The 25,027-nt window shown below is 34.1% G+C and overlaps 7 protein-coding genes across 7 annotated transcripts; 2 read left to right on the top strand and 5 right to left on the bottom strand.

Moving 5' to 3' along the window:
• Positions 1 to 296: 296 nt before the first annotated feature.
• Tsp_07048 (conserved domain protein) lies at positions 297 to 1,632 on the bottom strand. Its single transcript, XM_003380856.1, has 3 exons — positions 1,554 to 1,632; positions 722 to 834; positions 297 to 476 (listed from the first exon to the last, which is right to left on the bottom strand). The coding sequence occupies exons 1-3, from the start codon at positions 1,630 to 1,632 to the stop codon at positions 297 to 299; spliced, it is 372 nt and encodes a 123-aa protein (XP_003380904.1).
• A 676-nt stretch (positions 1,633 to 2,308) lies between these two features.
• On the top strand, positions 2,309 to 4,153 carry Tsp_07049 (conserved hypothetical protein). Its single transcript, XM_003380857.1, has 4 exons — positions 2,309 to 2,362; positions 2,599 to 2,647; positions 3,968 to 4,062; positions 4,124 to 4,153. Exons 1-4 carry the CDS (start codon positions 2,309 to 2,311, stop codon positions 4,151 to 4,153), a joined length of 228 nt encoding a protein of 75 aa, XP_003380905.1.
• A 4,042-nt stretch (positions 4,154 to 8,195) lies between these two features.
• Positions 8,196 to 9,262, bottom strand: Tsp_07050 (conserved hypothetical protein). The gene is made up of 3 exons (XM_003380858.1): positions 9,114 to 9,262; positions 8,406 to 8,440; positions 8,196 to 8,377 (listed from the first exon to the last, which is right to left on the bottom strand). The coding sequence occupies exons 1-3, from the start codon at positions 9,260 to 9,262 to the stop codon at positions 8,196 to 8,198; spliced, it is 366 nt and encodes a 121-aa protein (XP_003380906.1).
• A 1,629-nt stretch (positions 9,263 to 10,891) lies between these two features.
• Tsp_07051 (conserved hypothetical protein) lies at positions 10,892 to 12,252 on the bottom strand. The gene is given in 8 exon segments (XM_003380859.1): positions 10,892 to 10,977; positions 11,107 to 11,211; positions 11,295 to 11,558; positions 11,604 to 11,675; positions 11,693 to 11,754; positions 11,774 to 11,893; positions 12,110 to 12,200; positions 12,246 to 12,252. 8 exon segments carry the CDS (start codon positions 12,250 to 12,252, stop codon positions 10,892 to 10,894), a joined length of 807 nt encoding a protein of 268 aa, XP_003380907.1.
• A 2,949-nt stretch (positions 12,253 to 15,201) lies between these two features.
• Positions 15,202 to 16,448, bottom strand: Tsp_07052 (hypothetical protein). The gene is given in 4 exon segments (XM_003380860.1): positions 15,202 to 15,338; positions 15,362 to 15,449; positions 16,252 to 16,343; positions 16,361 to 16,448. 4 exon segments carry the CDS (start codon positions 16,446 to 16,448, stop codon positions 15,202 to 15,204), a joined length of 405 nt encoding a protein of 134 aa, XP_003380908.1.
• Positions 16,449 to 21,857: 5,409 nt separating this feature from the next.
• Tsp_07053 (SH3 domain-binding protein 5-like protein) lies at positions 21,858 to 23,635 on the bottom strand. The gene is made up of 5 exons (XM_003380861.1): positions 23,357 to 23,635; positions 22,942 to 23,215; positions 22,631 to 22,832; positions 22,100 to 22,475; positions 21,858 to 22,034 (listed from the first exon to the last, which is right to left on the bottom strand). Exons 1-5 carry the CDS (start codon positions 23,633 to 23,635, stop codon positions 21,858 to 21,860), a joined length of 1,308 nt encoding a protein of 435 aa, XP_003380909.1.
• A 674-nt stretch (positions 23,636 to 24,309) lies between these two features.
• Tsp_07054 (ADP-sugar pyrophosphatase) lies at positions 24,310 to 24,966 on the top strand. The gene has a single exon (XM_003380862.1). The coding sequence runs from the start codon at positions 24,310 to 24,312 to the stop codon at positions 24,964 to 24,966; it is 657 nt and encodes a 218-aa protein (XP_003380910.1).
• Positions 24,967 to 25,027: the final 61 nt, after the last annotated feature.

Consider the following 25,027-nt stretch of genomic DNA (forward strand, 5'->3'; position numbering starts at 1 on the left):
CTAAGCTATTAATAAAGATTGTCAGCATTCATTTCACAAACCCAAGCTGAAGCATCAGCAAAACAACAACAACAACAACAGAACAAAAGTTAATATTAGATGAAATAAGTAAATAAACAGAAAGTAAAATTAAAATTAGTAAATGTATGCATATTGATGATGATTGTTGTTGTTCAAATAAAGCAGCATTTTTCAATCGACTTCAATTTATCCACACAGTTCGCGGTCGATTATGCAGACGACGAAGAGTTAAGCAAAACAGTCAGTCAGTCAATGGTCAGACGATATAAAATCATCTAAATATTACTACAGCATTTCCCTTTCCCTGCGGAAGCTATGCAGGAAGCTATGCATAGCGTTAAATAGCAAACTTTGATCAATAAATAACACAAGAATAAGCTAACAACCGACCGACCGACCGACCGATCAACTTTGCAATAAACCAAACGACAGCAGCAGGTAAAACACACCAGAAACTACAATCTTTATCCCTATTAAATACTGATAAAATTGTACATGCTCTGTAAAATTAAGTCTGTTAACCGAAAGACATTAAGCAAACTGATAGCCAACAGCAAAACCAGCAAGCTAGTTAGCAGCTTGCTGGCTAGCAGCCAGCCAGTAGCTAGTAGTTAGCTAGCTAGCTAGATGGCTAGTTAGCTAGTTACATTGACTGGATGACAGAAAAAGCTAATCGATCAATGAAAACTAGAAAAACAACCGACATTGTATAAGCACCTGCACAACTTTCTTTTTCACCATCATCTTGTATAACTCCTCCTCCTCCACCGCCTCCTCCTCTTCCTCCTTCTTCATCATCGCTTCTCAGAATTTCTTATTCCACTACAATCAACATTTACTATTTTTTCTACTAATTCGAATAATAAATAATTCGTGACTTATTACACTACTATCATCTTTTACATGAAATAAAATAAAATAAAATGGACCTTCAAAGTATATACTTATTATAATTTAAATAAAAAAACTCCATGTTCAATATGATGAAGTATTTTTATTTACTTATCTAAAAAATCAATTTTTAGCAATTTTTCAAAATATTAAAAAAATTTTCTTCACAATTAAAATGTTTCACATGAAATCAATAATAACAAAATTCTCTTTTAATATATAAATGATGATGATAAATGAAAAAATGAAACATTACTAATTTAATTTCACTTTCTAATGCTCATCGTCATCATGATCAATAATAAAAAAAATCTAATAATTTATTCAAGTTATTTAAATTAATGTTGTAAATATTTATAAATTATTATAAATATTTTAATGTTAGAGTAGTATGTGTTAAATACAATATACATAAATGTGATTATTCTACAGAACAACAATAAAAAAATCTTCTTATTAGCACAAAATTAAGTATTAATTTTCAATAGAAAAGTACAATACAATTTGAAATCAAAAAAAAATACTGATACACTTGAATAATGTCAACAGGAAGGATACACAAGTATGAAAATGCTTTCGTACGTCACATTTAAAAAAGTTTTCTTCACTATTTTCTAGAGTAAATTTATAAAAAAAAATACTAGTCAGCACTAAGCACAAACATTCATCCAAAAGCACTGCATAAAATATTATTAATAAGGTGTGGTTCCCAGTAATCATACATAAAAGATATACAACAACAGCAACATTATATTTGCATAAAATTATTATTAAAATTATATATATATATATAACACTAAGAGTTTTTATCATATTAACAAAAATATTTATATAACAGTTATTATTACAAACTAAGCTTAAATACAACACAAAACAATAAGCAAACATCACGTTGTGGAAATTAGTTATTAATGTAAATTGAAATTACAACAACTAGTACTGCAAGATGCAACAGTACAATTGAATGACAATGAATAATTAGTATTTAAAGTAAATATACACAATTGCAATAATAGTATATATTTTGATCAAGTTCTCCTTCATGAATTGTATATTCATTCTTTCATTTTTCAATATTACAATCAAATCAATTTGTTGTTAACAATTATTATTATTATTATGTTCATACATTAAATCAAATGCTACATTTGCATAGTAGTAACGTTTTCCCACTATTAACGAAATTATAACAATTGCAATAATAAATCAACAAACAAGCGCACTTGTACAGTTTCAATGATGCAGTTATAACAAGAAATATACTAGTTAAATGTCAGTCAGTTGTACTTTCTTTTTAACAAACAATCACTCATCTTCTACGTTGCGTGCTTCAACTTATACCACTATTAAACTACTGTTATGTGAAGTGAAGAAAATAATAAATGATAATAATAATATGCTAGATGTGAACTGGTCAATTGTGCCTGTACAAATAATAATCAAAACACATGTAAGAAAAGCCAGTTGGATGGACCATAATGAATTTGAATGAAAACAGATCACAATGAACAGCAACCTCACTAGCTAGCTAAGCTAGTGAACATGACCAATGATAAAACATACTATATGAAAAACAATAAATAATACTATCTACTGGATCATTATTTAGTATAATAATTGAATGTTTTCTCATAAAACATACAGCAGAAAATGTGAAAAAAATTATTTACAGAAAAATACATTCAGAGAAGATTCTATGCAAGTGAAGAAATAAGATTGCATCCCCATTTTTTATGTAAGAAATGAAATCGTTCAAAAAAATCTGAAAATGCATTTTACAACCTCAGCTGTTGTGTCTGTCTGTCTATTCTCACACGCCAACTGTTGCCTATTTTCATGTTTACTGCCTGCAATTATCATTAACACATTTTCTAGCTTTCGATCAGCTAGCTTATCACAGAATTAACCAAACCTTTCAAAATCACAATTTCCCTATTGTCAAATTCTATAACCTGTTCAACTACTACTAATACTCTTCAGTAACAGATGTGTTGTTAATATTGTACAAAACTAAAAGCTGAAACTGAATATATTATATACATGAGAACGGTGCAGTTAGTTGAAAGCTTAAATTCTAAAACCATATGATCACAATTGACAGCTTTCTCGAACCCGTCGTTTTCATTATTGCCGCATCAATGTGCAAGTCGAATCCGATCTTACTTGCACTGCATGACAGCGACAGAATTTGTAAACAACATTACTCCATCTCAGCTAACAGCTGAACTCGGTTATACGGTCATAAATCTATAACTGTCAAACTAACAATTCCTATTAATTATCATTTACTATCATCACTCTAATTATCTCTCCATTATTACGAACCATTATTTTGCTGTCTTATGTAATTTCTCATTATTTCTGCAGAAATGATAAAATATCCATATACATATATATAGGCGTGTAATAAAAATCAAAAGTGAGTGATTCACTCGACAGATAGATGGAACGGGATATTTTCCATTCTAAGCTTTATGTTAACATATTTTTCCCTATTGCTCCTCTATTGATTGAAATGATAAATAACTGTTTGAAATGAATTTAAAATAAATAAATAAATAAACAAACAAACAAATAAAATATCTATATTTCATACCTTGGTGTTAGAAAATCATGCAAGTTGCCGTAAGATGTAAACATACTATTTTCCAAAGCGTACAGTTTTATAGTTAAGAAACGCAGTTATTTGTGCTCAATTGTTTACATAAGTCAAGAGAAACAGCTAACTGGAAAAGAGGCAACTTGGCTGGCATTCACAGTAGAATGTTAATTGAGGAATTTAAAAAGTTAATGGAACACGACTTTCTTGTGTGAATCGTAACATTCCATGTCTGAGTGTTTGCTTTGCATTAAATAGAGAAAAAGAATTGTTAATAGTGATCATGTCAAATCTTCATGATTTCGAACAATCCAGTAGTTTCCAGTTATCAAAATGCTGCATCATTTTTGTTCAGGGACAGAAATCACTTTAACAAGATAAAAGTTTGAAATACAGTCGATGAATTATTGATGTTGACGTTGAAAATTTGAAAATGATCATCATCATCAATTTCAGCTAATAGAAAAAGAGAAGCTCTTTTGAAACAATGGCGTAGCAATGCAATCATCAGCACAGTTCACGAAAGCCAATTGCAAGCGAAGAAACTGATGGTGTGTACTGTAGACAAAAAAAATATCAAAAAACGAAAAATTACACTTTCAGATATTTCAGAAATATTCACAATTCGACGAGTGGAATTGAAAAGATAAAAAAAAATAAATCCGAAGAACAAGAGCCATCGAGCCAATAATGTTACAAATTCTGAAAAAGCAGTCCACCAAAATTCAACTAATCATTTGTGATTTCTTCTTTTTGCAACCATCAGTCGTCTCAACAGAACCTGGTATTTTTGTCAGTTGAGTTTAAAGTAAATTTTACTCAAGGAAAAATCCCCCTTCTCTCAACGAAAAAGTAAGTTTCTTTGTGGTGAAGAGAAAAAAGAGCAACATTTAACTAACGGTTGCATTTTGCAACTAATCTCCAACATTAGTTGGTAGAAAAAGAAATGCATTAGTGGTGATTCAAAGCATAAAAACAGAAGAAAAATCGAGCAAAAATCAACGCTCGTAAAAAGAGTCACACAACTGTGTGTAGGCGATTAAAATTTTAATCACACTGCTGATGAAAAAATCACCATCTACCGTTAGAAGAAAAAAAAAAGAAAAAGCATATTGCCGAATCCCACGGAAGAACAGGGGATGGAGGGGGGGAGGGAAATCCAACCGAGCTAGAGAAGATAGAGAGAGAGAGAAAGAGAAAGAGAAATGAAAAAGAATAACTGCATAAAATTATTCACCTCCGAGTAATAAATAAGTATAATCAAGTACGAATTGGCACGGTTTGTGGTTTCTGGTCATTTGGCCGTCTGTAATATAAAAAGATCAAGCTCTGTGCAAAAACAGCCTCTACGTTTGCCAGATGATGTTGAATGATGAAAATTGAAAGCATGTTGAAACAGATAGATCATCGATACAGCCGCCGGCTTAATCAACACCAGGCATTACGTTCAATTTTCAGAGTTATAAAGTGAGAAAATGAACAAACAACACGCATACTAACTACTAATACTAACTGCCCGGCTGGGCATGCAAAAATATGGCCGGCAATGTCTGGACAAAAGTTTTCCACATCTGGGACGTAAAATGGGAAAAAGAAAAAAAAGCATTCCACTTACTTCGGTTTGAAGATTTGTCTCCAGGAGTTGTTTCAAAATTGATACCATTAGACAGACTAACAGACACTTTTTCAACGAATCTGTCACAAATAATACAAATCAACTGGATTCTTCCCAGTCAAATCTGAAAAAAAGGAATAATAAATAGCCCATTTAATACATTTTAAAAATGCGAAATAAAGAATGAAAAAATATTCATAATTGACCACGATAAAACTAAAATAAATAAATGCGTTTCAAAATTGGCCTCTAAACGCATGCCTCATACAAGCAAGCCATACGCCATTACGGTAAGCTTGTCATCTGATTGCAGTTGAGCCAGCAGCAGCTTGTCATATTAATTAACACATTGCACTACTTCAAAAGTTTGGAAAGATTTTCAATTGACCAGTGTTGAATCAATCTCAATAGTCTGTGTCTCTCCATTTTATAAACCCACTCTTTCGCTCGCTATGGAAATTATTATGCTTATCATTAATGGGCTCATAAGTTTGTTGTTATACTTTTTTCTTCTTTTTTTTCTGCAAACTACAAAGTTTACTTTCACTGTAAGCACATGAGCAATAATGGTATAGGATAAATCGAAGAACACTTGAGAAAAATAAAGCCGCATCTCAAGTTAAGCCCAATTCTAAAAACAAACAACGTTCACAAAATGGAAAATGGTGAAGAATTTCAAAAAGTTGTAGAACAGATTGAACAGAAAAAATCAACCGAAAGTGAAAACTGTTTCTTCATTCGACAGTGAAACATTGATTGCAGTCACATTGCAAGCAAAATGCAAAAATCTCTGCTAAAAAAATAATCTAACATTTGAAATTTGAAAAAAAATCCATCACCATGATGAATAATCATCATACATCGCGTCCAAAGAAAATAAATTGAATGAAGAATGTCATTTTTTGATTTCAGACATTCAAATTTCCGTACAGCACAATTTGACAATTTTCGATGAAATTTAAATTCACACATGATGTGTTTTTTCATCAAACTGTGCTTGGTGGCTAGACGATTTTAAAAGTGAAATGAAAAAAAAAACATAACCAAAAAGCCATAAACACTGCAAAATTGACCATCCCAACGTATGACAATGATTTATGCAAACAAAAGTAGTCGACAGGAAAAACAATATGCAAAAAATAAAACATTATTGCAAAGCTAAATCAAAGCTAATACGATGAAAAAAAAGGGCGACCGCTTATTATAGCCTACAATTGAAACTAATTGGACCGATAATAAATAGAAAGCAATTGGCAAAGAAATTGAATTTTCAAAAAGCGCTTTGCTTCCAATTTAAGAAAATTATTTAACGTGAAATTTCTTGAAAAAAAAACAAAAACAACATCAAAAAATGAACTGAACGGAAAAGTAATAAATAAAAACCATAAAACAAAAAAATATACTAAAATATGTCAAACGATACTGAATTATACAGTAACAAATGGTAAAGCTGAAAGTGTAATATTTATCTTTATCTACGTATGATCTTAATCACAAGTATGTAGGCGCATATGGATCTATACATATCTCCATATATATATACAGATAAAGAGTTGAAGAAAATGGTGAAAACTGCCAAAATTGGCAAAATGTTATTAACGACAAGTGATCGATCGATTGAAAGGCAGACAAGTAGCCAAGCAGGCAGGCAGGCAGCCTCTCGGCAAATTCGTCCGTCCGTTTAGCAGCAACTCCGCTTCCGTCCATGCAAGCCGAACGGTATAAGAGCAGTGTTAAGCATTGCGTGGGCGTAGTTTCATGTCCATCTACTTTGACACATCGACGCTTCACAGAAATTGCCTGATTGCATGATGAAGTCAAAAGAAGAAAATAACCAAGTCAATTTTTGACTGACGACTCTTGTGTTCAATCCCTAGACAGTACAGAGCCCGGAACCGTTTCACGGTCCAATCAAACACTGCTTGCCTGCTGATCAATCTTCATATGACCGGACGGTGAATCCCCTGATGAACTTCAACGACGACCACTTATCGTCATTCAAGTTCCTTCCCATCGAATATATGCCAAATATCATTCACTGATAGAACATTACTTGTTTTGCCTCTCTTTTATCGTAAATAAGTAAATAAATAAATAAATTTCATTTCATCTCCTTTCTACATGCATAAAGAAACACAGATATATATTAATTATATGAAAAATTAATTCCCTCCCCCCCCCAATTTTTTTCCTCAATGATCATTATAATATATTGGTGTTCACGCATATTATTTACCATTTACCAGTTACCGAAATAGAAAGAAAATAAATAAAATTTCAAACAAAACAAATGCATGACTGTCAGTCAAAAAATAAGAAAAAAAATCAGCTTCCTCGTCTAAATTTTACGTCAATGTTGTGAAAGAAGAAAAATTTGCAGAAAAAAACAACAAAAAATAACTCTTACTTAATCATCATACAGTAGTAGTTAAGAGTGGAGCAGATCACTTTTAGTAGAAATACTGAATTAAATATTAGATTAGTTTTTAAAAAGGTAAAAATTTAAACAAAATAATAATTTTACAAAAGGGAAAATTCGAAAATGGAATATTCTTTTTTGAACTATGCAGACATATAAAACATATCTGTGGGTTTGTGGTTTAAATATGTTGAGAAAGAAGAAGGTATTTTCTATTTTTGTACGTTACGCGTATTTTCATGCCTGACTATCCAAACCCCTTCTGATTGTGCGCTTTTGGCTTTGCTGTGGGGATTAAAGCATTGCCAGAGCAGAACCGCAGAAAAAGATCACATCAATGATTGAGAGGCATACGGTGATCGATCAGACCGACAGAAACGAACGTCTGCACAACAGCATTGCCGTTCGTTCTTTCCATTCCATTCCATTCGCTGCAATGCAGCTGTCAAGATGAAAAAAAAGGAAAAGAAGTATAGTAGATGAAGAAGAAGAAGAACAACAACAACAGGAGGAGAAGGAGGAGGAGGAGGAAATGGTACGTAAACGTTGTCAGCATGTTTCGCTCTAGCTTCTTGCAGCTAGCTAGCTTGTTAGTCAGCCAACTAGCCAGCCAGTCAACCAACCAACCAGCTAGCTAGCTAGCTAGCTGGCTAGCTGGTTAGTAGTTGTGCATAAAGTGTAAAGCTGTTGTCAATTGAAAAGCGAAAGAAAAAGAAGCTAACATGCCGCGTTGGTGAAGAATAATTGTTGTGCAATTGAGCTATATGTACGGCCTTGCCAACCACTTGACAAGCGAATGCTGTTCGTCTCCTATTCCTCAGTTTCGTCGATGCTGATATGCTGATATTTTAACAAATAACCCCGAGCAAAATCTTCGGTCAATGTACAACTGGCACTTTAATTACCCACTTATACGGAAAAGCTTTTCCAGTTGAAGCATCGTCCAAGCAATTTATATATATAGTTATCGTTATAGTACTCTCACTCAACCGCTTGCTGTACATTGATCGTAAAATGATTTTCGGCGAAAAGAATGAACAAACATTCTAATTATCCACAATTATTCACACTATACCCTATTATTATACAACTATTAGAACGGTATAGTTGCAAATGGAAATGAAAATTGAAAGCAAACTTTTCTCCAACATCAAATCATCTATACTTTTTTGATCATTGAAATCAAAATATACTACAATTCGTGTTGTGTTGTTGTGTTGAACGTTTAAAAGTTTAAAAATCAACTATCACAATATTTCATGTAAAAATAAAATAGCGTTTTCTTTTTTTATCTTCAAATTCTACTTGCTACCTGTCTATTTGCGTACACGTTGAAAATTACAAGAAGGAATGCAAGTGAAAGACGCTTGGACGTAAACAAGGTATAAAAAAAACATGCAGCAGTTGGAAGTGTTAAAAATTGAAATGAAACCAAAGCCAAAAACAAAAACAAACGCGATTAGATCTGCCTATATTATAAATAAACAATATACAGATTAAACCGTCTGAAGAAAATGCCTCAGTTTCAAACGTCAGATTAAACACTACCGTTTCGCAAATTTTATAACCGCTTTGGGATCAGCGAATGCGTTGCGTTTGATTCAATATCACAGCTCATATGAGACAATTTTCTGATTTTCCGGATGAATACAGCTGCTGTTGAAATTTCTCTGTCCAATGACAAACGGAATTCATAACTAACTGCTCCTGTGTTCATCATTCGAGAAAAGCTTCCAATTGATACTGCTGCCAATAATTTTAACTAAATGAAACTTATCTCTCTTCGTCCCACTTGCTGCAGTCGAATTGATATTATTTATGCAAATATGTAAAAGAAAATTGAAAAAACAAATTCCATCTGCACGATTTATCAAAGAACCAGACAGACAGACAGACATTGACCAACTATTCAGAATGAAATTCACAAGAAAAAAATTTTTTTTTAAAACTAAACTCTCAAATTCCCTCACTTTCTGACACAACAAATATTATTAAATAAACAAATAAAAGCACAAAACAAAGTTTCTACATCTGTTGAACACTTTCCACTTGAACTTATCAATTTCGACATCCCCCTACACACGCATACACACACATGCACATGCACATATACACAACACGTACAATTTCCCATTCGGACATTTCTTCCATATTCGAATAAATATTGTCTATCATTCAAAGAATAATGCAAAAAATGTTTCGCATTTTGAAATCAATCTTCTCTACTGGAAAATAAAATGAATTTTTTCAACTTTATTTATCAATTTGCATTGCCCCATTCACTATTGATTCCCATTTTGCCGAGGCTTTGTTGTAAAGTAGTCCTAAATTTAGTGTAATCGCCTAATCTCTTAGGTATGACGACTTTCTCATCTGCTGTTGCGGATTATCACTCAGTACATCACATCCCTCTCTCGCTCTCTCCACAGGCACTTTCGAACGGTTAAAATTGTATATTTTGGAACAACAACAACAAAAAATCAATCTTCATTTTTTCCACAATAAAATTGCAAAACCGTTACTATTACAACTTTTATGAGAATGAAAAATGTAAAAATTGAAAAAAAATTTACAGTTATGAATTGGTAAAGAAAAATGAAAAACAAAAAAGCAAAGCAACTGTGAACTGCTGCTGCTGCTGCTGCTGCTACTGCTACTGCAGCTTTGTGTAGCTTAATTTTTCCTCAACTACTACGTACACAACGACTACCACCACTACTACTTTCTGATCGATTTCCACTCTCATCCCCCGTAGCAGCGCAATGCTGTTGTAAAAAAAATTTCCATACCTGGATTAGAGAGCTAAGAGACCAAGAAAAAGCTAAAATTGAAACGTAACCGCCTCGTATTCACACAACTGCTTGCAAAAAAATGTATAAATATTAAAAATTTAAACATTTGAAAATATATCTTCTTTTTGCCATTTAACTTTTCGTATTGACTAGCGCCTGCTCTGTGATAAACTGTCAACGTATTAACGCTATTGCTCAACTAGGAACTCTATTATCATCATTACTAAAAGCAGCTGCTTACAACGGATGCAGTGTGCAGAAACAGCAAAAGCAGACCGACCACCTGTGAAAAACTGACTAGACGTGTAGTGAAATAAATGCTTAAGGCTATATTTATATAGCTGAATTCAGGTTAAGTGAAATAAAATTGAAAATGTAACTTCAGTACAAGCAAAACAGCAAAGCCGATCGATGCCTGGCCGGAAAAGCTGATATAAACATGGCTCATTAGGAACCGATGGTTGAAGAGGCAACATTGTGCCATTGGATTTTCGATCTTTGATTGGATCTACAATTCCCTAACGACCACGCATTGACATCCACTGTAGCGGCCGCTAATGATCACCACCACCACCACCAAACGATCCACGCAATTGATGGGGCGTTAGCCAACCGAAAACTGTTCCTCTGATAGGGTAAACTTGATAACTTATCACAACAAACATAATCAACTATCCTTATTTTACATCAATAATAGTCAGTTTCAATTATTGTTCGACAAAGTAAATACAACAGAACAGTAGATAGAATATGATAAAATTCATCGTACCTGTGTTTCTATTTATAGATTCATCTACATGTATACCGCACGTAATTTTGTTGTACAATTTTAGCAGTACGTTGTTGCCGTTGCAATAATAAAGGATACAATGCACTACAAATTTGATCACATTAATCACAATACAATACTAGTAATGAATTGGATGAATAAGATGACAAAAGTACAACTGGACTAACCGATTAACAAAGAGACCAAGTTGTGTATATAAGTGTAAAAGTGGTAAAGTGTACGTGTACGTACGTGTGCGTTGGTGTGGCGTGGTGTGTATGTATGTGTGTGAGTGTGAGTGTGTGTATGTTTATGTGTGTTTAGAAAATGACGATTGTTAATGAAAATATAGAGAGACCAGGCTATGCTGATTCGTCCAACCAAATTCATTTGTTGTTTTCTGCTGTTTGATTGGTTGATCAATTTCGAAACAGCCGTGTTGTACAGTGTTCCTACATTAATAATCATATTCCATCATTGGTTAAGCTTTGACAAACTGCTTAGCTTGTCTAGACTGGCAGCTGCTGCGCACGCATCGCGTCCGGATAGTAGCCTCAAAGCGCGCCTGTCTTCAAAAATAATTGACATAGCCGAGCAACAGTTTGTGGCATTTCAAGCAACGGTGAAGTAAAAGCGAAAATAAGCCAGCTTAAACAACAAATAACACTTTAGAAAAGTAGCAGCACCGATCATACCACCACTATCAGTGCGCACGCGTGCCTTGCGCCAGTGGAAAAGGTAAAAACAAAATAGCAAAAACTGAATAATCATTCGAACGTAATGGTATCTATCAAAAAGCAAATACTTTTACAACAGTCCGCTAGATCTTCTTGGCTAGCTAGCTGGCAGGCTTCAACCCACTTCAATGAACAAACTATAAACTTCCGCAACTGCTTAGCTCAGTTCTATACGACGAACAGCAGCAGCATCATCAACATACGGAGGCGGACGAGAAACAACGTTCAGAAGAAATTATTATTACTAGCCAGCCACTCGCAACTACAACGCCAAATTCTTGCTTATACGATAGCTCTCGTTCATTTCAGTCGCAAGATGTCGAACAACACTTGCGCGTAAATCGCCATTCAGACCAGCTAGAAAATTCAACCTCTACCTAAATTCCTCATCTTCCAACTAACTCGTCATTCTCATTTCACGTTGCGCAACAATAGTTTCAGTTAGCTATAGCAAGCAACACAGTATACATGCTTGCATTCATGTGCACAAACTTTTATCGCGTAATATCTAAATGGCTGTCATGAAGTTTATCACTGAAAACTAAAACTGATCAAACTAATAGACAGACAGACAGACAGACACACTATTCTAATTCACAATTGCTTGCGTAGAAAAAGTACAAATAAATAAATAAATAAGCCCAAAACTGAAAGCTAAAAATTACAATACAGTAACTAATATTGACTGTATTGTAAAATAAACAACTGGTCTAATAATTAATTGCCGAGTAAAATGTTGTCCAGTTTCTATCTAATTAGCCAAAGAAAACCGATACAAGTAGAAAGAAAGATATTGTCTGTATTTTCAGTGTGGAAGGTCATAAAAAATCAATTGCTCTTTTAAAAATTTGTACTCAAGTGGAAATATAATTTACAATACGTAATATTGATTACAATTTTTATAAATAAATTGCAAGCAGACAGATGGCACAGTGAAATGCTACTCGGCCACCGAGGGACCATCATATCGATATCGCTTTTCTGTGATCGTACTGCACGGTAATTTGTAATTTACAGTTTAATTTCACACAAGCAGACAACCATTTACGATCAATCGGTCAATCAATGCATTTGAAAAGCTAATTTTACATCACATTACAATCAAAATGAAATACTTCAAATTTGCATTTCCCCAAATGAATTTATTTACAGTAATGACTTGCTGTTGTGTACAAATAGCAGATTTGTACAATGTTTCATTTATAATTAATGATGAGATAATAATTTTTCATCCCATGAACATAAACATCTTTTTTTTTCAAAGATTACTGCACACAAGTGTCATTTGCAGGAAACAGCTAGTTGCATTAAAGTGCTGTTTATCCGGTGACGTTCACAAAGCTGACATCTGACAGTCAAGCTAATCGTGTTCGTTGAACAGATTGTAATCAACATTTCCTGTCTGCTGTTTCGCAAAAGTTGTGTGGTCCATTTCGTGTGTCTGTCCATTGTCATTTGGTGCAGCAGGAAACGATTGGGAATTTAATGCAAACGGCAAAACCATTTAGCCCAGCTGAATTGGAGAAATAAAATGCAGCACGCTTACTTACTTGCTTACTTTACTGCCCCTGTTGCAATTTTTCCAAATTCACCGCTACTACTAATTTACCAACTAACATATCCTTTGAAGCTGAACTTATTAATAACAAATTGGGCTAAAAATTTTCTCAAATTTCCATTATTATTATTTTTTACCATTAATTTTTGTTTAAATTATTTTTGTACACCAAAAATAAGAAGAAGAAGATGAAGAATATTAAAAAGCCTATCAATTTATTAAATATTAACTTCTCCTCTCGAACAATGGAATAAAAGTAGACAAATGGGAATTTTCATAAATAAATTTCCAATAGCACTTAGCGGCTAAAAATGAAGGGTCACGCACTTTACAAATGTTTCGTCTGGGCAAGATTGAAAGTACCAGCTGACATTAGAAGCAAAAAGCAAACATTTTTTGAAATGCGAACATCACACAACTTTGCCTGAAAAATCTGTTTGCCAACATGCCTTGAAGAAACACAGTCCGGCTGTTGTTGTTGTTGAAGAAAATAATAATTAAAAAAATGAAAAAAACATTATCACCACCATTTCAACAAATAACAACAATCTATGCTGAAAATTTAAATCCATTAACCAACCCAATGGCAGACAGATCAGAAAGAAAGACAGTTGCAAGCTGTGCTTAAGCAAAAACATGTGAACCAAGATAGCACTTAAGCACGACCACAGCTCGTCTGGATTTTCGATCAATCTTTCGAAACATAAACATTGCCAACGACCGTCGACGAACAGAAGAACCTCATGATCAACTAACAAACAGCTTACCGAGTAATTAGCAAGGCAAGGGCTAATACAATTCGCTTCATCGAATGATCCACTGCACAAATAATAATAATAACAATAATAATCATATCATTTGCTGTTTACCAATTTCATGCTAATTCAGCTAACATTGTACATGAAGAATACGAAAAAAAAACCAACTGCTACTACTAATATATACATATATATACTACGCGATGATAGTTTCTGTATCAAGTTATCTTAAAACAAACAAAAAAAAATTAATTTTACAATTTCATCTCAAAAAGAAGCAAACAATATAAACAATAAATTTCATTCTTGATTTTTTTTCTACTCATTAAAAATTAATTGTCAAACTGTGAAGATGAAAAATCAAAATAAAAACACGCAGATAAGTGAAATTGGCAGGCAGCCAGGCTTTAAAAAACAATTACTACTTGTATAAAATTACAATTGCGTTCGTTTTCTTTTCTTTTTTTTTGTTTTATTTTGTTTCCCGAAAGCTTTTCAACAATGCTGCTTGTTGCACATTGTTCAGTGTATTAGTAGGAAAAGAAAAGCGAACAGATGGTGAAAAATTCGTTAAAAATCAAAAAGCTGCCGCCCACGCAATTTTTGAAATCCTGCCCCAAAAGCGTTTCGCTTACAGCGTGGCATTGAAGTTTTGTGCTCTGAAGAACAAAGTGACCGCAGGACGCCAAAAACGGAAAACAACAACTTCGTTTGGAAGATAAATTTCACATACGGCGTGGTATATGAGCGCACCGCTGCTAAGACCCGGCCGAGCACACAGTGTTTTGGGTCAAATGGCGCCAGCTGACCACGATCGGTCTGAAGATTAGCTTTCAGAAGAAGCGTCAAGCGGTGTTTTGAAAGCTTATTTGTTTGTTGCTTGCTTTGTAGTTTGCAAAAGCTTCCGTCAGCAGCGTTGGGCACGCCAAAACAATGGCCCCAACTGACCCCAGTCAAAGACGGTCAGCTGACGTTAGCATCGCGTGCCAGTCGCGCGTGCCGGCCAACTTCCACTGCTTACAGTGGCAAATGCAATACTTTTTCATAAACAGCTAATCATTTTTCCAGCTAAACGGACAAGGAGCCGAACAGCCGGTGATGACATGACATCGAATAAGCATTTCTCAAATAAGCAACCAAGCCAATCTGACCGATCACTCAAAAATCCGATCAAACCAACTTTTCAATAAAATAAATAATACTAGAGCAAAAAATCCCAGAATCCTTCTCTTCACTTTTACGTTTCATGCGTCTCTTCTCCTTACACTGAATGAAGCAAACACAAGCTAACTGTAGAAGAACAACAAAAAAAAAACTAAGTAACAGCATACTGAACTTTTCTCTTGTCTTATTTTTAAATATTTAATGTAAAACAACAACAAACTAACTAACTATACATTCGTTTGTATAAAACGGTGTATGTATATTTATCATGTGTTGCACATGTGTAAAATCCTTCGGGGGAAATTACTATTCTTCTTAAAACCAACTTGTCCTTGACATAGATTAATATTTTTACATATGCATACATAAATGATAAACAGTCGTTGATTTTTAAAAAGCTTTTTTGAAAGTTTAAATTTAGCTAATTAAAAATTGAATTACACGTAAATAAGCAGCTAAATTTCAATTGATGCATGCAATAATGATGAAATGGAATACCAACTGTTTGTTGACCGTTGAAGCAAATTAATAAAAAAAAATAGCTCATATATATATTAATGAAAATAAATAAACCTTAATTGTAATTTCATTATTGATTGAAATAAATGTCCAATGAAATGGAAAAACAACAACTGGATAAAAAGATAGCGATTTAAAAAGAAGTTGCCATTTATATTTCAATTTTATGTTGAGAAAAAAAAGAATAATAAAATAGACATTATCTTTTGAATTATAAGAATATTGATAGATATGCTATACAATGCACGATTAGTTGTTTATTTATAGCCGATGATATAGGTCGATAGGAAATGTATTTTTGAAGAAATTGAACGCAGTTATGGCGGAAAATATCAAAGAAATCGAATTAGATAATAAAATGGAAGCGCTTGTAAGTTGGAAAATTTATGACGCCCGAGACGCTGATGACCAAGTGTTGGTTGGTATGTAGGCCGGATGCTATTTCCGGCCAAGCACCAACAATCGACTGACGACCAAGATGCAAAAGATGCCAGCCAGGTGCTAAATATGAAACGAACTGACGTGCTGACGACGACTGACAATGCCTTGCCAACTAACTGATAGGCTACCTACCTCTCTATCGAGGTGGCTGGTTTTAATGGCCATCTATCTATCTGTCTATCTATCTATCTATCTATCTATATAAATGGCAAGCGGTGGAACTAGTGGAGAATATGTAGAACTACTAAATGCCAGCAGTCTAGCTAGCTGTCACTAGTAACTGGCTAGTTACTAGCTAAGTAGCTAGTTAGCTAGCCAACTAGTTGAGAGCTAACTTTCAAACATGATGAAGAAGAACTAGCCAATTTGAAAATTAGCTGTACAGCTTAGATGATGATGAAGAAGTGGAGAAGAAAGCAGACGAGGAAAAAGCAACAAACAAGCAGCTGGCCGTTTCCAATTTTCCAGAAACGCCAGCCGCAATCAGATCACCACAGAGAGGTAGTAGTAGTAGTAGTAGTAGGTAATTTCCGCTCGAGCACGATGACAACAAATGCTTCAACGGTTCACAACTGCTCGCATCTGTTGACAGTTTGACAAGAGGTTTGCTGTTTCGCGGTTGTTGGGCAGTAAACAACGTTCCCAATCGTTTTTATTCTCTTTTCAATTTTCAATCCAATAAAGCAACAAAATTTGTTGAAGAAAAAAACAAGATAGAAAAATATGTATTTTGTGCCGTTGTTGTTCAAGTTGTTGTATTTTTGTCAAGGATGCTTGATAATAAAACAGTTTATAACATTAATTAATTAAATAGAATTGAAAAGCGTGTTTTGTTTGACTCTTGTGGTAAAAAAGTTTTCGGAAAAAAGCAACTACTGAATATGAAATTCATAAAACACAAATTTGCCGTCGAAAAATACTGAAATGGTGATTATGCTTTTCAATCAATCAATCAATCAATATACTTCAAAGCATACGAAAGTGAAATAAATATTACCATGATAACTTACAAATGAACACTTTATGGGAACAATAAATTTCCGTTGCTAGCAACTTCTCACAAAGGGGCATTGAAATTTTCAAATTATAAATTTGTTTATAAAAATTTTTAAGCAAAAAATACAAATACGATGATTATTTCAATTTCTTTCTGTTGAAAAATTCCCATTTGCTATTCATTTTTTCCCACAAAACTGTTCGAGTATATTTGCATTGTTGTTGTGATGAAAAAAGTTTTCTCGCTAGCTAGCTAGATAGCTTGCCTGTTTGTTTGTTCACCTCATACTTTGGTAGACGGTTGTTCCGTTGAATCGAAAAATTAAATTTGCAAATGAAAATGGCAAAAAAAAATTGAACTGTACAGATTCAGTTGGCAAACTGATGAAATTTGCATGTGAAAAAAAAAAGCTTTTTCCTTTCCAGCTTACGTGCATTAGAACATACCAACCATAAACATAAATAATAGTACTTAATCGGTAACAAATTTTGTGAAAAAAAGTAAGAAAAAAGAAAGTTTTCGACTTGTTTGAATGTGAAAATTTCTATGAATATATAATGTCAATCTTCGTGGTGGCAGCTTTGCTGGCACAGTTGCGTTGAAATCGTCAAGCTCATTTTGTTTTTCAGACAAAATTCCCCAGCTACTGACTGACTGACTGCTGCTACTAATGACAATCGAACAGCAGCTGCTTGGAATAGCTAAGCTACTACACATAAATGCACAGCACATATAAATGCGTATTACACATCAAATTGCTAAATTGCACATCATCCGCATCACACTGTGTTCCACAATATGAGGCAACAATTTTTCACCACAACTGTACATTGTTGAACATCAATTTTACATCAAAATTTGTATTTAATCTATCATTTCTTATCGACAAAAAGAAGCCCATCCATTTATCCGTCTATCTACAATCAATGAATCAATCCATCGGATCTGCTGCACAATGCCAACTTCACACATCCTTAGTAGTCTATTTTTTTACAAGAAAAACTTTTTTCAAACAAAACCAAAATGTATATGAAAATGAAAAACTTTTTTAAATAAAATTAAATTAAATTAAACACTGACTTGATGAAAGATTTCTATGCAAACTTCTGCCGGTCAATTTCCAATTGTCTACAGTTGCATGTGTTGGGTTCCATGGTTGGTCACATCACAAATTCTGTTCAAAGAGACACAGACGTTTTCATTGTACAGTGAATAAAAATAATAAATATTTTTTCATTGCACAATCAATTTGCTGAATTGATCAAAAACTGGCTAATCAAGCTCGCACTGTAAACAGTAAATACGATAAAACGTCGGCGTCTCAGGTAACTGACTGTTCACTGGAGGTTGCTATGAGAAACCAGTATTCGTCGAATTCTTCCTCCTGTTGCGTCATTTTAGCAAGCTTCATCATCATCATCATCATCATCATCAGTGGAGGACAATCAATCGTCCGGTATGTTAATGTAATGTAATAGAATAATGTTCAGCTTTGGAATTTTTTCCCATTCACACAGTATCAAAAGAGAGAAAAAAATAGAAATAACACAATAAAGACGGAAGGAACACAGGCAGGCAGGCAGGCAGAGAGAGATGCACAGACATACGCATGCAGAAGTGGAGGAATATGAATGACGGAGGGAATGGTTGAAAAAAAAATAAACATAAAGAAAAAGCAAGAAGTAAAAAAGAGAGAAAATGCAAGAAAGCCTGTTTCAAAGTTCCACCTATATATATAATGCAATACGGCTAACTAGCTGGACTGTGTGAAGTTGTCGTTGTCGTTGTTGTTCATAGAAAACTATTATTCTGGCTTGATGGAAAAAAAAGAACAAAATTAAACAGCTTCTAACAAAAGCAACAAAGCATGCATGTCTGCATGTTCCAACAGTGAAGGAAGACCTGTTGCTACTTGCTTGCTTGCTTGCTTGCTTGCTCATTTGGTCGAGGACAACGGCAGCTATATACCAACAACACAATTTGCCGTCAGTACGAAAAGAACCTGCTTCACATCACAAATACTGACTATGCAAATTTTTACAATTCAACCAATTTACAATTATCAAAAAATAAAATGAAAACTTTACACAAAGCATAAAATAATAATAATAACTGAAAATCCCACCAATAATAGATTTTCATCACCTATGAACAAATAATATTGTTTGAAAAAATGACATTTCCAAAAAAAAATTATATATTTCCAATTGTCAATTTAGAAACATAAAGAAGAGGGAGTGTAAATTTTGCCCAATTTCCACATATAACAAAATTTTTAAACTTCAAATTTCCATAAGTGAATAAAATGGACCAAACTACCACTAATGATATTGTGATTATTCATCAAGCTGATGCGAATTTTTGCAAACCATTTTCCAACTTTGCACCCCCAAATGCGTAATAATAAATACTTTTACAGTACAAATTCAAACATTCCAGACGAATTCGTTTTTCCATACGCTATTCTGACATGATCTGAGATTTAATCGCATTTGCTCGTTTTTTTTGAACATTTTATAGCCAATTGGCTTTGGATATATCACATCGACAAAATCAATGCCTTCCGTTATCTGAATATGGGGAAAAAAATCAAAAAGCACTCTTGAAAAATTTGAATCGGCAACAACGCTCACACTGACTGACAAGTTTGAATATCGAAACAATCGTCATGCAGATGATGATTACAGAAATAACGAAAAATATCAAATTCAACGATCAATTTCAATCCCACGCATGAATACTTAACTTCCACTTTCCTTTATCTACAGATACGGTAGGTAGCATATCCGCACGACCACATCAACATGTTGAAAAAAAGCAAATTATATTTTTTCACACCAATTGCTCATTTCACTATAACTGACGATTAAACACAACACAGTTTTCAAACTTATTTCTACAGTTATTGTTTTTCACCGCATTAACTATAATTTAAACGTTTCAAATGTTCAAACAACAGAAAAACAAACATCCATCCGGAATACTAATAATACTTAATTGTGATAATTTTCCACGCCTGAACACTGAACAACTACAACTACAACTGCTTGAGAAAGTGAAAACTACATTGCTAATGCTACATTTCAATACAAAACATTCCCCACATGGATGAACAAATGAAAAAAAATTTTCTTACCTTCAGCTTTTTTTTCTTCACACATTGAAAGATGAACAAATTTGCCAAACGGGAAATTGTAAATAAACAAATTGAATTACAAATTACCAATTTTAACTTTTCAAAAAACACCAAACTTTCCTAAAACAAAAAAAAACATATCAAAGAAAATAAAAAAAATCATTCTTTTCATATCAGAAACATTTTCTCACTTCTCTCCAATGGCCAATGTATTTTTTCTCATTTAACGTGTTAGCATTTGATATTTCTGTTCAATTGACCAATTTAACAAATCGTTTCACCGGAAAAGTCTCAAAAAACGCGCTAAAACAAAGAAAAACACATGCCGAATCAACAAACAAATAATAACGTGCTTAAAAATAGCTAATAATAACACGGCTTTATATCCGAAAATTTGTATTGATACAAAAAAGAAAGCTAAATTATCTTGTTGTGATTTCGAAGAAAAGAAAACTTTAAAACTCGAAAAATACTCCAACATCATCAACCGGAAATTGATAGCAGAGAGGAAAAATTCATTTTACACACAGACCAGACAATTTATACTGCATTTTGTAGAATTGTGACGCTAAAAGTTGAAAACTATGACGAAAAAAAAACAAATACGTTCAAGTAAATGCATTTGTTTAAAATTTAAACAGAAAATGAAAACAGTGTTGTAATTGAAAACTACCATCACATATATTTTTGGCAAATTTATAGTTCAGAACTAGCGAAAAAATGAAATTTGAACTTTCTGAAGCTAGAATTTCTAATTTTTTGTTCATACAATCGCTTCTGTGCGAGAAAAGTTGCACACGAACGACACTGTTAAAATCACTTAATTGAACACTGAAAAGGATTGAGACGAACGTGAACATTTCACGTAAAATATTGCGAAATATTAGAAGAATACAGCACCGTTCATTCTTATTTTCATGAAATAAACAGTTAAAGGTTCATTTAACAAAGGCTGGAAAAACCACCGGCGCTGAATTACGAGCCGCGGTTCACGGCGGTAAATTTCACGTTCGTCTCATGCATACCGTAATCTTTCAAAAAATTAACTTGATATTTACTTACTGTAGCTATATCTTCAGAATTCGGCATTTTCCCGCGAAGAAACACGTGTATTTCAATGTTGCGTATTAAAATTAAAATACGAAAAAATAAAAAGATAGAATGCATTAAAAAAACATCATTTTCAACAGCAAAACAAACTTGCTAATCAACTTATGCGACAGCACCGTAATTTTTATTTAATCCATTGAAATAGAAAGGAAAAAATTTTTAATTTGCACAGCAAACGGAAGAAATTTATGAAAACCGAGTAGAAACAATTCTCACAGGAAGATTGAAGTACTGTTATCGTAACATTTGATCATGTACAAATTGGCAAGTTAATATTGATTTCTTCACACTACTGTCTGTGTACAATAAATTGCAAATCCCGTATTGTCAATTAATCTTTCGATGTTGAATGTTCAGCAAAGGATAATCTGGCATCGTCAAACTCATGATCAATCTGATCAATTAACTCTTCAGGTTCTACCATCAACTCTTTCACTCGTTCATCTTTCATTAATGTCATTTTCAAATCTGGCGTAGCAGTGCTTCTTTCTTCATTTTTGCTAGAACTCTATAATGTTCAGTTATCAGATTTGAAAATTAAAGAAAAAGAAAGAAATTCAATTCAATACTAACCACTGGTGAAGAACGACCGCTCGAAGAAACACCTTGAGGTGCAGTGTGATATTCCACATCTAGCTCTTCTGGTGCAAGCTGAAAAGCAGATAAATAAGGTTGATTGGAAAGGCAAGCTAGTTCGTGAGCAAGCAATATAACGCCCGAATTCAAACCAGCATTGCTAGTGCTGGATGAATTCTTAGTTAGAGGATAAATAAGAAGCGCAGGGGAAGAAGCTTTAACTCGATGGTGAGTTGCAGAAGCACTCGCATCACCGCTTTGAACAACAGAATCTACCAAGTCTTCGATATTTAGCGAGGAAATGAAACGCATACGATCTACTGGCGATCGGTTAGCATCCAATATTCGAGAATCACTTGAATCAGCATTCACACTTACAGTATTAAAACTACTCTTTTCTAAGGGTGGTGAGAGAGATTTATTTTCAGCTAACTCAAGCTAAAATAAAAGAAAAAAAATCAACCAAAAACAAAACAAAACAAGACAAAACAAAAAGCTTCTTGATTTGAAATTAAAAATCTTACAGACGAAGTACAAGGTGGCCCCGGTGATTCACTACCAACACCAGGATCTCGTTTACCAAGACTTCTCTTTTCGTGGATCTCTTCGCTGATGCGTTCAAGATTTCTCAACGACGTATTGTAGTCGGACTTCTTTTGTCGAATCTCTGCTTGAAGACGTTGTATAAGTGCTTTTTGATTTTGCAATACGCGCATAAATTCCACTTTGGCTTCAAAGTAGGGTTTGGATTTTTGAATACTGCGCTATAAAAAATTTTTTAATAAAAAAACAAAAAGTATTCATCAAATCGACAAAAAAAAATTCTACCTTCAGCTGACTTTCCAATGCGGAAACTTGTTTAGTGGCAGATTCAACTAAACGAGATACTTCTTCGTGTTCTTTTTCACTCTGAAGGCGTTCCCATTCCGCCTCGTTCACCCGTTTGTTGTGATGATTGAGAACCTCAAGACATGCAGGATCGACATGCTCTGTTCCTTGGCGATTTAAACTTTCCTGCGTAAGTGTAACCTGCTGCTTGGCAATAGAGTGCATACGGTTGGCTCGTTCAAATCTCAATGCCGCTCTCTGAGCTTCCTGTTGCGCTTCGAGCACCTATGAATCATCTCGATCAAATAATTGACAAAACAAATCATGCAGTAAATAGTATTCAGCAAGTAAGGAAGTAATAATAATAATGATTATTATACAATAAAAGAATCACAGTCAAATAATTGATAGATAAAAATGATTCACCTTGATGCGGGCTTCGTAATATGGCCGCGATTTTTCAATACACGTACCCAACTTTTTGGCCATTTGAGACAACTTCTGGGTCCAAGAAGATTGCGCATCACGAAACATCGTCTGCGCTTCGTCCAACTGCAACTCCAATTTGTTGATAACATCGGTAGCAATGTTGAGCTTTTCGAGCTCTTCGTGCACTCGGTTCAAATCACCGGCAGCCATCGTCTGAGTTGGACTTGACAAACCGATTGATTCACTGGGCGAATCGGAATCTGTACTTTTGTTCATTTTGTCCCAAAAACCCTACTCTGCAATTTCCGTGATGAACAACAAACCTACGCACACCAGACGTGCGACACGCCAAGCACGTCACTTATTAATATGTACTGTAATTAAAAAAAGTTAAGTTAAATTATTTTAAAAATTATGAATTTTCCTTTTTAAAGCATAAATTGCTTTTTAATAAATTTGAAACAAGTTTTACATGTGTATTATTTTGAATTTTAATCGGTTTAACTTTAAAATTTTACAATTTATTCATGTTAAATAATTTACAGTAATCACACTGGCTCATTTTTGTTAAAATTGAAAAACAACTCCAACTTGGACAACTTTTTCATTTAATTTTAAATTTTTCCTGCAATTTATTTGATGATTTGTCATTGTTAAATTTCAAAATTCATTCTTTATTAATCTACATGATCATTCTGTAGGCCAGTTTGAGAAACAAAAGAAAAAATACCTTATAAAAACACGATTAAGCCACTTTTTCAGTTTGTGAATTGAAATTTGAAAATTTTCAAGCATCTGAAAAAAAATCATTTCATTTTGAAGCTGAAATTGTAATTCTTTTTTCAAAAGTTGCATTATCTAGGGTTCATTAAGGTTCGTTGGACTGAAAACTTATGTACTTATATTTGCTTTCATTTAAAAAATTTCAGCCCAATTCTTGCGAATCCATTATGCACCAGTTGAACCGTATCACTGGAGAAAAGCCGATCCAAGTGCTGTCAGTTTGCGATCTGTTTCAAAGCAAATGGCTTTCGGCCAGGCAGATTTGGTACAGAATGGTCGGCTCTGGCGAGTCGTTCACTCACGAAGTACCGTACCGCAGCAAGTTTCCGTCCAAAGCTAGCCAAGGAAAGCCGATGGGAGTGAGCGTGATCGCGTTCCACCGGAGCCGAGCCTGCGAACCCGAGCGGCTAATCCTGGTCAAGCAGTTCCGCATCCCGTTGCTGTCCTACGTGATCGAATTCCCTGCAGGGATGCGCGATGCCGGCGAAACGGCCGAGCAGACGGCGTTCAGGGAACTGCAAGAAGAGACCGGCTTCAAAGCAACGCGTATCCTCAGCTCGGCCGACGGGGTTCAATTCCTGAATCCCGGCTTCTGCGAAGACGACACCAAGCTGGTTGTTGTCGAAGTGGACGGAAACGATCCGGACAATTTCAGCCCGAAACAGCAGCTCGATTCCAACGAACTGATCGATGTCATTCTGGTTCCGATCAACGATCTGATGCCAACTTTGAAGAGATTCGTCTCTGAAGGCATTCAAATTCATGCGACAGTGTACGCTTTCGCGTTCGGTTATCATTTATCCAAAAATATGATGCGATTTTAATTAAATTTCCAATTGATCATCAATAAATAAATACAATTAATTATAATTATAATAATGGATA

This window comes from Trichinella spiralis, assembly GCF_000181795.1.
Source record: "Trichinella spiralis strain ISS 195 chromosome Unknown Scfld2, whole genome shotgun sequence".
NCBI lineage: Eukaryota > Metazoa > Nematoda > Enoplea > Trichinellida > Trichinellidae > Trichinella > Trichinella spiralis.